The 15,000-nt window shown below is 45.8% G+C and overlaps 1 protein-coding gene across 1 annotated transcript in view; it reads left to right on the top strand.

Moving 5' to 3' along the window:
* Positions 1-15,000, top strand: part of LOC125298849 (unconventional myosin-VIIb-like) — a 57,966-nt gene that overhangs the window by 27,953 nt on the left and 15,013 nt on the right. Inside the window, 16 exon segments of the mRNA XM_048249718.1 lie at positions 140-520; positions 828-977; positions 1,439-1,507; positions 1,622-1,758; positions 3,845-3,971; positions 6,776-6,895; positions 7,535-7,708; positions 8,328-8,552; positions 10,431-10,598; positions 10,840-10,957; positions 11,643-11,766; positions 12,478-12,641; positions 12,838-13,019; positions 13,620-13,726; positions 14,351-14,493; positions 14,822-14,975. Of these exon segments, the coding sequence (XP_048105675.1) occupies positions 140-520; positions 828-977; positions 1,439-1,507; positions 1,622-1,758; positions 3,845-3,971; positions 6,776-6,895; positions 7,535-7,708; positions 8,328-8,552; positions 10,431-10,598; positions 10,840-10,957; positions 11,643-11,766; positions 12,478-12,641; positions 12,838-13,019; positions 13,620-13,726; positions 14,351-14,493; positions 14,822-14,975 (2,543 nt within the window).

Genomic DNA, 15,000 nt, shown 5'->3' with positions numbered 1-15,000 from the left:
ACACACTTTCTCCCCTAGGAGGAGGAAAAGCTCCACACACACACACACACACACACACACACACACACACACACACACACACACACACACACACACACACACACACACATAAACTCCTAACACACACTTTCTCCCCTAGGTGGAGGAGGAGGAGCCTGTGCCAGTGCCCCAGGCCAGGCAGCGTGTAGAGGAGCAGACGCACAGAGAAGAGAGGGATGAGGAGGAGGAGGAGAGACAGACGAGTGTGAAGAGGGGTGCAGAGAGACAGAAGAGTGTGAAGAAAGAGGCGCGGCCCCTGGCCGAGGGGCGCTTGATCCTGCCCACGCCAAGACACTCACGAGCCGGGCGAGGGAGGAGGACGGGCTGGGAGTTTCCCTGCCGCTTTCATGCCAAGCAGTACTTCCAGAGTCCCGCCACCGACGAGCACATCCATCAGAGACTCCGCAAACCGCTACTGCTGCACGAGACCAAGGATGACACTGGTGAGCTGCCACATACAAGACATACATTAACACTAATAGTTCACACACACACACACACACGCTTGTGTTTGCATCAATGCTTGTGTGTGTGTGTGTGTGTGTGTGTGTGTGTGTGAGTGTTTGTTTGTTTGTTTGCTTGTATATGTGTGAGAGTGAGTGCATCTGTGTTTGTTTGTGTGTGTGTGTGTGTGTGTGTGTGTGAGAGAGAGAAAAAGTCTATGTGTGTCTGTGTTTGATTGTTTTATTTTTTTTTAAATGTAGAATTGCTTTGTTGTATTGATGCATGCATATCTGTGTGTGTGTGTGTGTGTGTGTGTGTGTGTGTGTGTGTGTGTGTGTGTGTAGGCGTGTGTGAGCGTGTGGTGGATCATCTTGAGGTTCATGGGAGATCTCCCCGAGCCCAAAGCCATTGTCACCATCTCCCCCACCAACTCCACCAACTCCATCCAACACAAGAGGGACCGGCGCCTCAGCAGCCTGGTCGGCTTGGACCAGGTATAGACACACTGACACACTGACCCACACACACACACTGACCCTTCCCCACACACACACACACACTGACCTTCCTGATTCTCTCTCCTGATTTCTCTCTTGATCTCTCCCGATTCTTGATCTCTTCCTGATCTTCTCCTGATCTCTGCTGGATCTCTCTCTCTCCTGATTCTCTCCCCGCAGGATCTTCTTCTCCTGATCTTCTCTTGATCTTCTTCTTGATCTTCTTGTTGATTCTCCTGATCTTCTTCTTGCTGATCTTCTCCTCTGATCTTCTTTCTCTTGATCTCTTCTCCTGATCTTCTCTCTCTTCTCTTGATCTCTCCTGATTCTCTCTCCTCCTGATCTCTTTCTCTTGATCTCTCTCTCCCATTCATTTCCTTTAAGGTCTTCACTGTCCTTTCAAATAAAGGCTATAAAGGGAAGACAGTGGTTTATACTAACTCATGTGCTTGTTGCAGAAAATGCTCAGAAAAAACAAAAAGCAAATAAAACTGGCTAACCGGAGGGCCTCTACTATCCCAGAGGAGGTAAGAGCACACACACACACACACACCACAGGAACAGATATACAGGCAATTACAGAACACACACACACACACACACACACACTGCTTTATACTGAAAGGTGTGCGTTTTTTCAGCCCGATGGCCCCTCCACCTCAGTGGAAACTAGTAACGACATTATGATTGGAGAAGGACCAACCTTCCACCGAACAATGACATCACTGGAGAAGCTGCACGTCATTGTTGGATACGCCCTCTCAAGGCCTGGCATCAGGTGAGACAGAGCAGTGGCATCAGCCCTCTCAAGGCCTGGCATCAGGTGAGACAGAGCAGTGGCATCAGCCCTCTCAAGGCCTGGCATCAGGTGAGACAGAGCAGTGGCATCAGCCCTCTCAAGGCCTGGCATCAGGTGAGACAGAGCAGTGGCATCAGCCCTCTCAAGGCCTGGCATCAGGTGAGACAGAGCAGTGGCATCAGGTGAGACAGAGCAGTGGCATCAGCCCTCTCAGGGCCTGGCATCAGGTGAAACAGCCCTCTCAAAGCCTGGCATCAGGTGAGACAGCCCTCTCAAGGCCTGGCATCAGGTGAGACAGAGCAGTGGCATCAGGTGAGACAGAGCATACGCCCACTCACTCACTGCCTGGCATCAGGTGAGACAGAGCATACGCCCACTCACTCACTGCCTGGCATCAGGTGAGACAGAGCAGTGGCATCAGCCCTCTCATGGCCTGGCATCAGGTGAGACAGCCCTCTCAAAGCCTGGCATCAGGTGAGACAGCCCTCTCAAGGCCTAGCATCAGGTGAGACAGAGCATACGCCCTCTCAGAGCCTGGCATCAGGTGAGACAGAGCATACGCCCTCTCAGAGCCTGGCATCAGGTGAGACAGAGCAGTGGCATCAGGTGAGACAGAGCAGTGGTATCAGCCCTCGCAGGAATAATGTGTTTCCTGATTGGCGATGGGGTGTATTATCAGTATGTAAAGGTTAGGTGAAGTAGGAAGTAACATTAGGAATCCCTGATCAATGTGATTGGTTTGGCTGGAATGAAGAGTTCCTGAATCACTATTGTGAACAAGAGAGTCAAAGTGGCATGTTAACTAAGTCAGCCCTTTCTTATGAACAAGAGAGTCAAAGTGGCATGTTAACTAAGTCAGCCCTTTCTTATGAACAAGAGAGTCAAAGTGGCATGTTAACTAAGTCAGCCCTTTCTTACTGTATGAACATGCACAAGGCTGTAGTTTTTCTGTTTGGCATATATACATTTCAGATGCAAACAGTTACATATTACTGTATGTGTGAGATTCTAGGAGATTAGGAATCATATAACTGTATGTGTGAGATTCTAGGAGATTAGGAATCATATTGCTGTATGTGTGAGATTCTAGGAGATTAGGAATCATATAACTGTATGTGTGAGATTCTAGGAGATTAGGAATCATATTACTGTATGTGTGAGATTCTAGGAGATCAGACAGGAATCATATTACTGTATGTGTGAGATTATAGGAGATCAGACAGGAATCATATTGCTGTATGTGTGAGATTATAGGATATTAGCAATCATATTGCTGTATGTGTGAGATTCTAGGAGATTAGGAATCATATAACTGTATGTGTGAGATTCTAGGAGATTAGGAATCATATTACTGTATGTGTGAGATTATAGGAGATCAGACAGGAATCATATTACTGTATGTGTGAGATAATAGGAGATTAGGAATCATATTACTGTATGTGTGAGATTATAGGAGATCAGACAGGAATCATATTACTGTATGTGTGAGATAATAGGAGATTAGGAATCATATTACTGTATGTGTGAGATTATAGGAGATCAGACAGGAATCATATTACTGTATGTGTGAGATTCTAGGAGATTAGGAATCATATTGCTGTATGTGCGAGATTATAGGAGATTAGGAATCATATTGCTGTATGTGTGAGATTCTAGGAGATTATGAATCATATTGCTGTATGTGTGAGATTATAGGAGATTAGGAATCATATTGCTGTATGTGTGAGATTATAGGAGATTAGGAATCATATTACTGTATGTGTGAGATTATAGGAGATCAGACAGGAATCATATTGCTGTATGTGTGTGAGATTATAGGAGATCAGACAGGAATCATATTACTGCACAAATGTACAGTACTGTTTGTACTGTATTTACGACATTATATTTCACTTGTTTGCATTGATGTTTCCTTGAATGCTTTACACTAAATAAGCTTGGGATAGTTAATCATGTGTGTGTTTTTGTGTATGTGTGTGTACTGTGTGTGTGTGTGTGTGTGTGTGTGTGTGTGTGTGTGTGTGTGTGTGTGTGTGTGTGTGTGTGTGTGTGTGACTGTCCACAGAGATGAGATCTTCTGTCAGATCTGCAAGCAGGTGACGAACAATAAGAATGAGCTGAGCCGTAAGAGAGGCTGGATCCTCATGGCTATTTGTCTGGGCATCTTCCCACCTACCGACCTCTTTATGAGAGTAAGACAAACCCACATACACACACACACACACACAAATCATCAGCAACACAATGATGGGCTTTATATAAAACACTGCCGTCTTTGTGTTTCCATTTTTACAGTTCATTGCTTGAACACTATAGACACATGCTTAGACCATGCTTGCTGCTTTGCACTTTAGTTCCAATTCTGCAACACACTTGCTCCTGCACGAGGCTATGCACAGAAAAATAGATCAGATGATATTAGAGCAATTTTGGTGCATCATGAGATAAATCATGGCTTGACAATCAAGGGGAAGCTGGGCAGAGAGTCCACCACATCTAAGCCTGTTTACAGCAGTGAGAGTCCACCACATCTAAGCCTGTTTACAGCAGTGAGAGTCCACCACATCTAAGCCTGTTTACAGCAGTGAGAGTCCACCACATCTAAGCCTGTTTACAGCAGTGTATTTTTGGTCTGACAGCGTTCGCAATCTGCGGTGTGTCCATGGTGCTGATACCGCTATGTTCGTAAATGTACGTACAGTACATCTGGCCCTCAGTCTTCGGTGAACCTCAAAGTAGAATTTCTGCAGTATTTAGGTGAAATGTTTTTACAAATACAAAAGTATACAAAATATTAAACATTCTCATAGAAATTTAAAAAATGTAGCAAGAAACTACGGAGCCCGTGAGGTGACATGAAAAAAAAAGGAAGGTAAAAAAAAAAAAAATACTGAGAAAAGGTATGTACTTGGGACAAACACTGACTAGGTTTTGGCGAAGATCTTGAGTTTGTTTTCTCGAGTTTCTTTTTGAGATCTTGACTTTCTTTTGCAAGATATTGAGTTTGTTTTGCAAGATCTCGAGTTTCTTTTGGCGAGATCTTGACTTTTTTTGCGAGATCTCGAAGTTTCTTTTGTGAGATATTGACTTTCTTTTACAGATAGTGACTTTTTTTGCGAGATCTCGAAGTTTCTTTTATGATATCTTGACTTTCTTTGCGAAGTCTAGCAAATCCATCAATGCAAATGAGAACCACTAGAAATGTTCGGAGAGCTTTTAGCCACAGGAATTACGTTGCCGTTCTTTATTTTGGCATCTGCGTTGGTCTGAGGTTTCGTTCCCACACTGACAAGCCAACCTAGTCAGGGTGCGATTTGTGAAAAAACCCGAAATAGCGTCATCGCCCTACACATCACTCCATCCTAAACCTCAATTTCAGTAATCAATTTGATTTTAGAGGCTTGTTTAGCTGTATTCTCCAGTGCAGTGAACAACGCTGCATTCTGCAGCGAGTCAAGACCAAGTTAACGTTGCCACACACGCACAGTGATAGTCTTTTGATTTTAGACAGGGCGGTCCTCGTTATTCTGTGCGGGGAGCAAGACGCAGCCCTAACCGCTAAACAGCCATTATGGCCTAGGTATCATATCCAGTAGCCTGGAAATGTATTGAAATGTATAGTCTGGAATCAACCATTTACCTCGCTTAATCCAAGGGCGGCAGAGAATTGTCTTTCAAACTGCCTAGGCATGCAACAGGCCATGGCCATCGACCATATCCGTATCCAGTCGCAAAACGGCAAATACATCCTTCTTTGAGAAAGGAAATACCAAGTGCAACTCCTCCAAAGTTGGCGCCAACGCCCATTCAAAACAACAGCTCTTAGTTAGCCATAGCCCCTTCCTTGTTGTTCACCATCACAGGACTGTCGTTATCCTGTTAAGCCCGCCTTAAGACTCTCTAACAAAATAGATCGAGCCAATAGAAATCCCTATGGTTTGATACTAGGCGTACAGGCTGAGCAAATGAATTTGCCGCCTTAGGGATGAATCTAGATTTCTAGGCTTCATACGCCAGCACAGGCGAGCACAGGCTACCAGGAGAAACATCAACCAATTCAGATAAATTAGTTAAAATAATATAGATGAACCATACAATTACAAGGCGACTGATGTCTGGCGGGCTACTGTATTAATGTCATCATTGTCCTACCCCATTATCCTCGAACTGTCTGTTGCCCGAGCGTGAAGCCAAGAACCATAGGCCTACCTTCTTTAAGCGTTCTCTCCCTCCTTTTGTATTGTCTGTTTTATGTTCTTTTTCTGGCTACCAAATTTGTTTACAGACATTTTCCAGTTTTGCCTCACCAAGCATGCAGCGTAGCCGCGACGGGCCTGTCTACTTGTCAGTCTTGCCCCGTCAATTAGAGGGCTTTCCTTCGTTTACGTTCACCATCTAAAAAAAAGGCGCCATAAAGTCAACACTGGCGCTGATAGTTCAAGAATCAGTAAAATCGCTTAGGCTACAGCCGGCAGCTCTGTAATTGTCAGGTGTGATGAAATGCGTTCATATTCCACTTTTATGTTATAAGCTGCATGCCTATGAAAAGGATTTGCAGTAGGATTGTCCGATGGTCAAGCTGTTGCTTCAATTTGTGTTTTAATTATCGGCCTTTACCCGATGCTGGGTTCATGCAGTTTTGCATAAAGTTTAAAATGTTTAGCCGACAGCATAATGTGTCATTTTGTACAATAAGTTCCACTTTTCATGTCATGAATGTAACATGCCTATGATAAGGCTTTGAAGTTGTCCAATATGGTCAATCTATTGTCTCAATTGTGTTTCATGTAGATAGATAGATAGATAGATAGATACTTTATTGATCCCTAGGGGAAATTCAAGACTCACCCAAGCTACATTCATGCATTGTTTTGCTCCAGTTGAAAATGTCTCTGCGTAATTTGTCAAGTCAAGCATTCGTTTTTAGTGTGTAACCAATGGGCAAAAACTGTAATGTGTGTGTGTGTGTGTGTGTGTGTGTGTGTGTTTTCTGTAGTACCTGAGGAACTTTATCCGCCAAGGTCCTGCTGAGTACTCCACCTACTGCATGGAACGCCTGAGGCGGACTCTGACCAATGGGGCGCGAGGAGAGCCAGCTTGCTGGGTGGAGCTAGATGTAAGCCCCACCCCCCGTTGATATACACATTGACAACCAATCACACAGCTCCCTCCGTGACCCTGCCAGCAACGGCTAAAGAAGCCCATAAATCACTGAAATTATATAAAATGATATATTCTATATTCTTTCTCGGCATGTGTGTGTGTGTGTGTGTGCGTGTGTGTGTGTGTATGTCTGTGTGTGTGTGTGGGTGCATGTGTGATTGTGGTGTGTGTGTGTGTGTGTGTGTGTGTGTGTGTGTGTGTGTGTGTGTGTGTGTGTGTGTGGGTGCATGTGTGATTGTGGTGTGTGTGTGTGTGTGTGTATGGGTGCATGTGTGATTGTGGTGGTGTTGTGTGTGTGTGTGTGTGTGTGTGTGTGTGCATGTGTGATTGTGGTGTGTGTGTGTGTGTGTGTGTGTGTGTGTGTGTGTGTGTGGTGTGTGTGTGTGTGTGTGTGTGTGTGTGTGTGTGTGTGTGTGTGTGTGTGTGTGTGTGTGTGTGTGCATGTGTGATTGTGGTGTGTGTGTGTGTGTGTGTGTGTGTGTGTGTGTGTGTGTGGTTTGTGTGTGTGGTGTGTGTGTGTGTGTGTGTGTGTGTGTGTGGTGTGTGTGTGTGTGTGTGTGTGTGTGTGTGTGTGTGTGTGTGTGTGTTACAGGCGTGCCGCAGCAGGAAGCCCGTGCAGGTAAAGGTGTCTCTGCCGGATGGACGGAGCCTAAACCTGCAGGTGGACTCCGCCAGCACCTCAGGCGAGATATGCAGCTCCATCGCCAGGACAACCGGTATCCGTGACGACTTCGGCTTCTCCCTCTACATCGCAATACATGACAAGGTTACACAATCCTCATACTTGCCACATGCACACACAATACATGACAAGGTTACACACTCCTCACACTACATGCACACACACATACACACACACACACACACACATGACAAGTGACAAGGTTACACAATCCTCACACTTGCTACATGCACACACACATAGTCAGACCCACACACACACACACACTTACACAGCTGTTACAGGAACATAGTCAGACCCCAAACATACACACACACAAACAGACACACACACACACACAGCTGTTACAGGAACATAGTCAGACCCCCACACACACACATACACACACAACAGACACACACACTCATACAAACAGACACACACACGCACACACAAACAGAGATAGAAATAGTGCAGGTCAGCAGTGGGTGTGTTTGCATGATGAAATGTATGTTTGCACTTATGTCTGTATTTACTTGATGAAATGTGTGTGTGTGTGTGTGTGTGTGTGTGTGTGTACTTACGCATATTTGTGTGTGTGTGTGTGTACATACTTACGCTGTGTGTGTGTGTGTGTGTGTGTGTGTGTGTGTGTGTGTGTGTGTGTGTGTGTGTGTCTGTGTGTGTGTTTACTTACGTGTGTGTGTGTGTGTTACACTTGCAGATGTGGTCTCTGGGCAGTAAGGGTCAGCACCTGATGGACTCCATCTTCCTGTGTGAGCAGGATGTGCGGCAGAAGGGCGGGGAGGAGCAGGGCGCCCCCTGGAGGCTGTCCTACCGCAAGGAGCTCTTCCCACCCTGGCCCGGCGGCCTGGACCCTGCCGCCACCGACCTCACCTACAGCCAGGTCATCAGCAGCCTGCAGTCCGGGGAGTACCAGTCGGACAAGGTGCCCCACACCACACACACACACACACACACACACACACACACACACACACACACACACACACAGACACACACACTAGACAAACACACACAGACAGACACACACACACACACACAGACAAACACACACACACACAGACAAACACACACACATACATACACACACACACATACACACACACACACACACACACACACACACACAGACACAGACACAGACACACACACACACTCAGGGCCAGATGTACTGATGAACGCTTTTGTGCCCACTTCAGGGCCTATTTGTTTCGCGAGAATGCGTGTAAAACAATGCGAGGTATGTACAAAACAGGGCGCGAATGATGTAAAAGCAAACTGCCTGTCGTGAGGGGAGCTGAAAGTGGCAGATTGCGCTTTTGTCATGTCATGCATATGCATTCATGGGAGATCCAGGAGAAAGTGGGAGTTTAAGCGTGAAAAGATGGGGGGAAGAGTAAAGAGCCGCCTTAGTTATGTATTTTCCCTCGGTATGTACAAAGACTGCTCCTGGAAAGCGACGCCTATTCTGCACCTAAATACTACCCTTGTAAAAAGCAGTAGTTAATCAAATTGCAGTTCAATTTGTCAATAAGAGAACCTTTCAAGAGACAACAGAATGTATTTTAGAGCACCGGTTTTGTGGTGAAAGTATTTGTACTACCAAAAGCAACCTTAACTTTTGTTGGCCTTTGAATGTCTTACTTTCACTTTCACTTCATTCACTTAAACTTTCCTACTTGTTAGATTTGACCAATCTTCCATAGCCCTCGCGGCACAAGTAGTTTTGAGTAAAACTACTGATCTTTATAATCTCCTGCTTGTTTTACATCTTATCATGTATGGTATTATTTCATGATAAGCTAAAGCGTTTTGATTCTTTTTAATGTTGTCATCAGTTAACTTCATTCAACGCGCTTGTATGTAGGCTGCCATTCAGTTGTGGGCGTTAAAGAATTGCGTTTATGGGCGGAGAAGGGCAGAGAAAGGCGCAGTTTTACACTAAGGATTGAACGATTGATAAATCTGATGGAAACTTGGGTCTGACAGCGTTCACAATAATCGGTGTGTCCATGAGCTGACCTTCTTACGTTCACTAAAATGTATTGCATATCTGGCCCTTACACTCACACACACAGACACACTCACACACACACGCACAGAGACACACACACACAGACACAGACACACACACACACACACATACACACACACACAGACACACACACACACTCACACTCACACACACTCACACACACACACACACACACACCTCAGTCTGTGGAGTACCAATCGGACAAGGTGCCCCACACACACACACAGACACAGACACAGACAGACACACACACCTCAGTCTGGGGAGTACCAGTCGGACAAGGTGCCCCACACCACCACACACACACACACACAGACACAAACACACACACAGATACACACCACCACACACACACAGACACACACACACACACACACCTCAGTTCGGGGAGTACCAGTCGTTCTCCTCTCTTACTTTTGTTCTCTTCTCTTCTTCTCTTCTCTTTTTTATTCTCTTCTCCTCTCTTCTCCTCTACATCTTCTCCTCTCTTCTCCTCTCTTCTCCTCTACATCTTCTCCTCTCTTCTCCTCTCTTCTCCTCTACATCTTCTCCTCTCTTCTCCTCTACATCTTCTCCTCTCTTCTCCTCTCTTCTCCTCTACATCTTCTCCTCTCTTCTCCTCTATTCTTACATCTTCTTCTCTCTCCTTGTTCATCCTTTGTTCAGTTCTCTACTCTCATCCTGACCTTGTGCATCTGGCTGCGATGCACGTTTTTGTGTGTGTAATCATGGTGTGTGTGTGTGTGTGTGTGTGTGTGTGTTTATCAGGAGGATGACTTTGTGCAGCTGGCGGCGATGCACTACTTTGTGAAGTTTGGCTCGGAGAGCAGCTCTGAGAAAGCCAGGCAGGTGGTGAAGGAGTGTATCAACACCAACCTCATAGAGACCAAGTCCGAGCCCAGGTGGATACAGATGGTGACTGCTGCTCACACACAGGTAAATACTCACACACACACACACACACACACACACACAGGTAAATACACACACACACACACACACACACACACACACACACACACACACACTAAGACATACTAAACCCTCTAACATCACTAAAATCTCACATACTAAAATAAGCTAGAATAAGTTAGTATGTCACAGATACAGTCCATAAACTTCATCTTAATTCTATAATTAATAATTGTGTGTTTGTGTGTGTGTGTGTGTGTTACAGGGTGGCTATATAAAATCTCAAAAAAGCACTGCAGCTGTGAAGCAGGAATTGGTGGACTATGCCAGGCGGACCTGGCCGATGTTCTTCTCCCGGTTCTTCGAGGTCTCCTACAGATCAGGTGCATTGGGCTTTAAGATATCTGTCATTTCAGTACGACAGACACATGCAGAGATCTATCATTTCAGTATGACAGACACATGCAGAGATCTGTTATTTCAGTACAACAGACACATGCAGAGATCTGTTATTTCAGTACAACGGACACATGCAGAGATCTGTTATTTCAGTACAACGGACACATGCAGAGATCTGTTATTTCAGTATGACAGACACATGCAGTACGACAGACACATGCAGAGATCTGTCATTTCAGTGCGATAGACACATGCAGTACGATAGACACATGCAGGCAGCAAAGAGGTCTGATGGATGGACAGACAGACAGACAGACAGACAGATGGCGGGTTGGGGGTGGTGGAGCAATGGTAACGTCTCTGACTGATAATCGGTCGACCTGGATTCAATTCCCAGCATTGCGAGTCTTTGTCTCTTTGAATAAAAGCGTCTGGTAAATATCAGTCAACATTCAGATAGGTAGTAATGGCAATGGGGAAAAATATGGCTCTGAATCATGTGTGATAACAGGACAATAGTGTTAATAGTTTTGGGACATTGGTTTGTCTTTTCGGACATGCCAGTGTGTTTTAGTTAATAGGCTCAGCTACAGTGTTTAGATCAATTGAGAGAACCTGTCATTACACAGGCAGCATTAGTAACAAGTCAATGCTTCCACACACACACAGGTCCACCTCTCCCTCACGAGAACCTGATTTTGGCGGTGAACTGGAGTGGAGTCTCTTTCTGCGAGTCGATGGAGAGGGTCTGCATGGAAGTGCCCTACGCGGAGATGACCGACATCATCATCAGGTACGTGGAGTTGACAGACGTCGTCATCATATAGCGGCGGCTGAAAGAGGCTTGTGCTGACTAGCCTAGCGGCGGCCGAAAGATGCTTGCTCTGACAGACGCCATCGTAGCCTAGCGGCGGCCAAAAGAGGCTTGCTCTGACAGACGCCATTGTAGCCTAGCGGCGGCCGAAAGAGGCTTGCTCTGACAAACGTCTTTATAGCCTAGCGGCGGCTGAAAGAGGCTTGCTCTGACAAACGTCTTTATAGCCTAGCGGCGGCTGAAAGAGGCTTGCTCTGACAGACGCCATTGTAGCCTAGCGGTGGCTGAAAGAGGCTTGCTCTGACAGACGCCATGCAGCGGCCGAAAGATGCTTGCTCTGACAGACGCCATCGTAGCCTAGTGGTGGCTGAAAGAGGCTTGCTCTGACAGACGCCATGCAGCGGCCGAAAGATGCTTGCTCTGACAGACGCCATCGTAGCCTAGTGGTGGCTGAAAGATGCTTGCTCTGACAGACTCCATCGTAGCCTAGCGGCGGCCGAAAGAGGCTTGCTCTGACAGACGCCATCGTAGCCTAGCGGCGGCCGAAAGAGGCTTACTCTGACAGAAGTCATCAAGTAGAGACAGCTGAAAGGGAACACAACGATGTGAGTGTGTGTGTGTATGTGTGTGTGTGTGTGTGTGAGAGAGTGTTTGTGTGTGAATATATCTGTGTGTGTGTGTGTGTTGCAGTGAGGAAGACCCATGTCCGGTGGTTTCGATATCCACTCTGAGGGGAGACATCACCTTGGGCGCTGAGAAGGGGGCGGAGTTTGTGGAAATGGTGGGCGGGTTTCTGGATGGTCTAAAACAACGCTCAGCCTGTGGAGTTGCCCTGCATGATGCTAATAAACAAGGTCATAATCCCAAACAATGTAAAACACTGTTACAAACAAGCTAGTACAACATTATAAACAAGCTAATACAACATTAAATGTTATAAACAAGCTAATACAACATTATAAACAAGATAATAATCCTGCACAATTTAACACAACTTTTACAAACAAGGTAATAATACACCATACATGCCCCCCCCACTCATGACTTCAGACGACCCAATGTTCCTGAGTTATCGCCGTGGTGACATCCTCCTCCTCCACCGAGATGACGAGTTCTCCCAAGAGAGCGGCTGGCTGACCGCCACTAACGAGAGGACGGGCCAGACCGCCGCCATCTCCACCGACGCCATCATGGTCCTTCCCGCTATGAGCCGGCCCACGGACGACACACTGGTAAACAACGACAACAACATACACAACAACAACATAAACAACGATTAATGCCAGAAAGAATCATAATAAAAGTACATTCTAATGCCATACTAATCATGCTGACAAAGACCAACCACAACAAAAACCCAACAACCTATAAATATATGTTTATGCTAAAGTATGTATAAATAAGTAAGTATATTCTTTTGATCCCGTGAGGGAAATTTGGTCTCTGCATTTATCCCAATCCGTGAATTAGTGAAACACACTCAGCACACAGTGTATACACAGTGAGGTGAAGCACACACTAATCCCGGAGCAGTGAGCTGCCTGCTACAACAGCGGCGCTCGGGGAGCAGTGAGGGGTTAGGTGCCTTGCTCAAGGGCACTTCAGCCGCTTCCTACTGGTCGGGGTTTGAACCGGTCCCACCACTCTCACTGTAGCACTTTCACTGGGGTCTAGTGGAGACCTGCTTCCATATGGAGCACCTCATGATTGAGAGTTTGAACTACAGGGACGGTCCAGGGACTGTTTGTCACCTGTTTAATATTTTGCATAATTCAATGATGTAAATGTTTTATTATTTATGTATTTATTTATTTAATCACTTACTTACGTAGAACTTGCTGAACCTGAACCCCGCGCAGAAGAGGAAGTCAAAAGACGAGCTTGTCACGGACAGAGTCACCCTGATCAACCTCAAGGAATTCTCCTTTGAATACTTCAGGTGAGCAAGACTCCTTAGAATACTTCACGTGAATGAGGTTCCTATGAGTTCTTCAGGTGAGTGTGGTTCCTATGAGTTCTTCAGGTGAGTATGGTTCCTATGAGTTATTCAGGTGAGTGAGGTTCCTATGAGTTCTTCAGGTGAGTGAGGTTCCTATGAGTACTTCAGGTGAATGAGGCTTCTATGAGTTCTTAAGGTGAGTGAGGTTCCTTTGAGTTCTTGATGAGCAGGTGAGGTGAGCAGGACTACTTAAAATACTCAGGTGAGCAATGTTCTTTAGAGTAGGAGAGCCAGGCTTCGTAGCGCCAGACTGTGCCCCTGCTACCTAAGAAGCACATAATCCTGGACATAAAGATGCTATGATATGATTGGCATTGAATAGTCATTGGTATAGGACTGATTATTGTACAGTATACTGTAATTTATATATATATATATACTTTGTGTTATGGAATAGTCATTGGTAAAGGACTGAATATTGTATACTGTCATTTATACTGTGTGTTATGGAATAGTCATTGGTAAAGGACTTTTAAACACAAACACAAATCAAACACAAACAAAAATCCATCCAGCTACCTATGTGTGTGGACTAAGTGTGTGTGTGTGTGTGTGTGTGTGCAGGGACCCCATGAAGGGAGGGAAGGGAGGTGCTGGCGGCCGTGAGAAGCTGTGGGCCAACACCAGAGTTCCTCTGAAGCAGCCTCTCCTCAGGAGTCTGGCCGGGAACACGCAGCTGAGCAGCCTCGCAATGCAGGCTTTCACGGATATCCTTTACCGTCTCTCACACACACACACACTACACACACACACACTTAGTCCACACACACACACACACACACACAAATACAGTACATCACATACACACGACACACACACACACACCGACACCAACACTGACACACACACACACACACACACACACACACACAAATACACACAAATACACACAAATACATCACATACAGACAACGACACACACACACACCGACACCAACACCGACACACACACACACACACACACACTTAATGCTCAGTAAATGTTCACACATATACCCTTGCAGACTGCTGTGTGCTCTTTAACATTTGCTTCACCCATTATGAAGTACATGGGGGATTACCCAGTCAAACAGGTCCGTAGCCCTCTAGAGCTGACCAATCAGATCTTTGGCCCGCCCACCCAGCATCCTGCACTAAGAGATGAGATATACTGCCAGATCATGAAGCAGCTGACCAATAACAACAACGGGTAAGAAAGCAGACCTTATAACTGA

Source organism: Alosa alosa, chromosome 8, assembly GCF_017589495.1.
Source record: "Alosa alosa isolate M-15738 ecotype Scorff River chromosome 8, AALO_Geno_1.1, whole genome shotgun sequence".
In the NCBI taxonomy this organism is placed as follows: domain Eukaryota; kingdom Metazoa; phylum Chordata; class Actinopteri; order Clupeiformes; family Clupeidae; genus Alosa; species Alosa alosa.
This window is presented reverse-complemented; position numbering and strand designations above follow the sequence as displayed.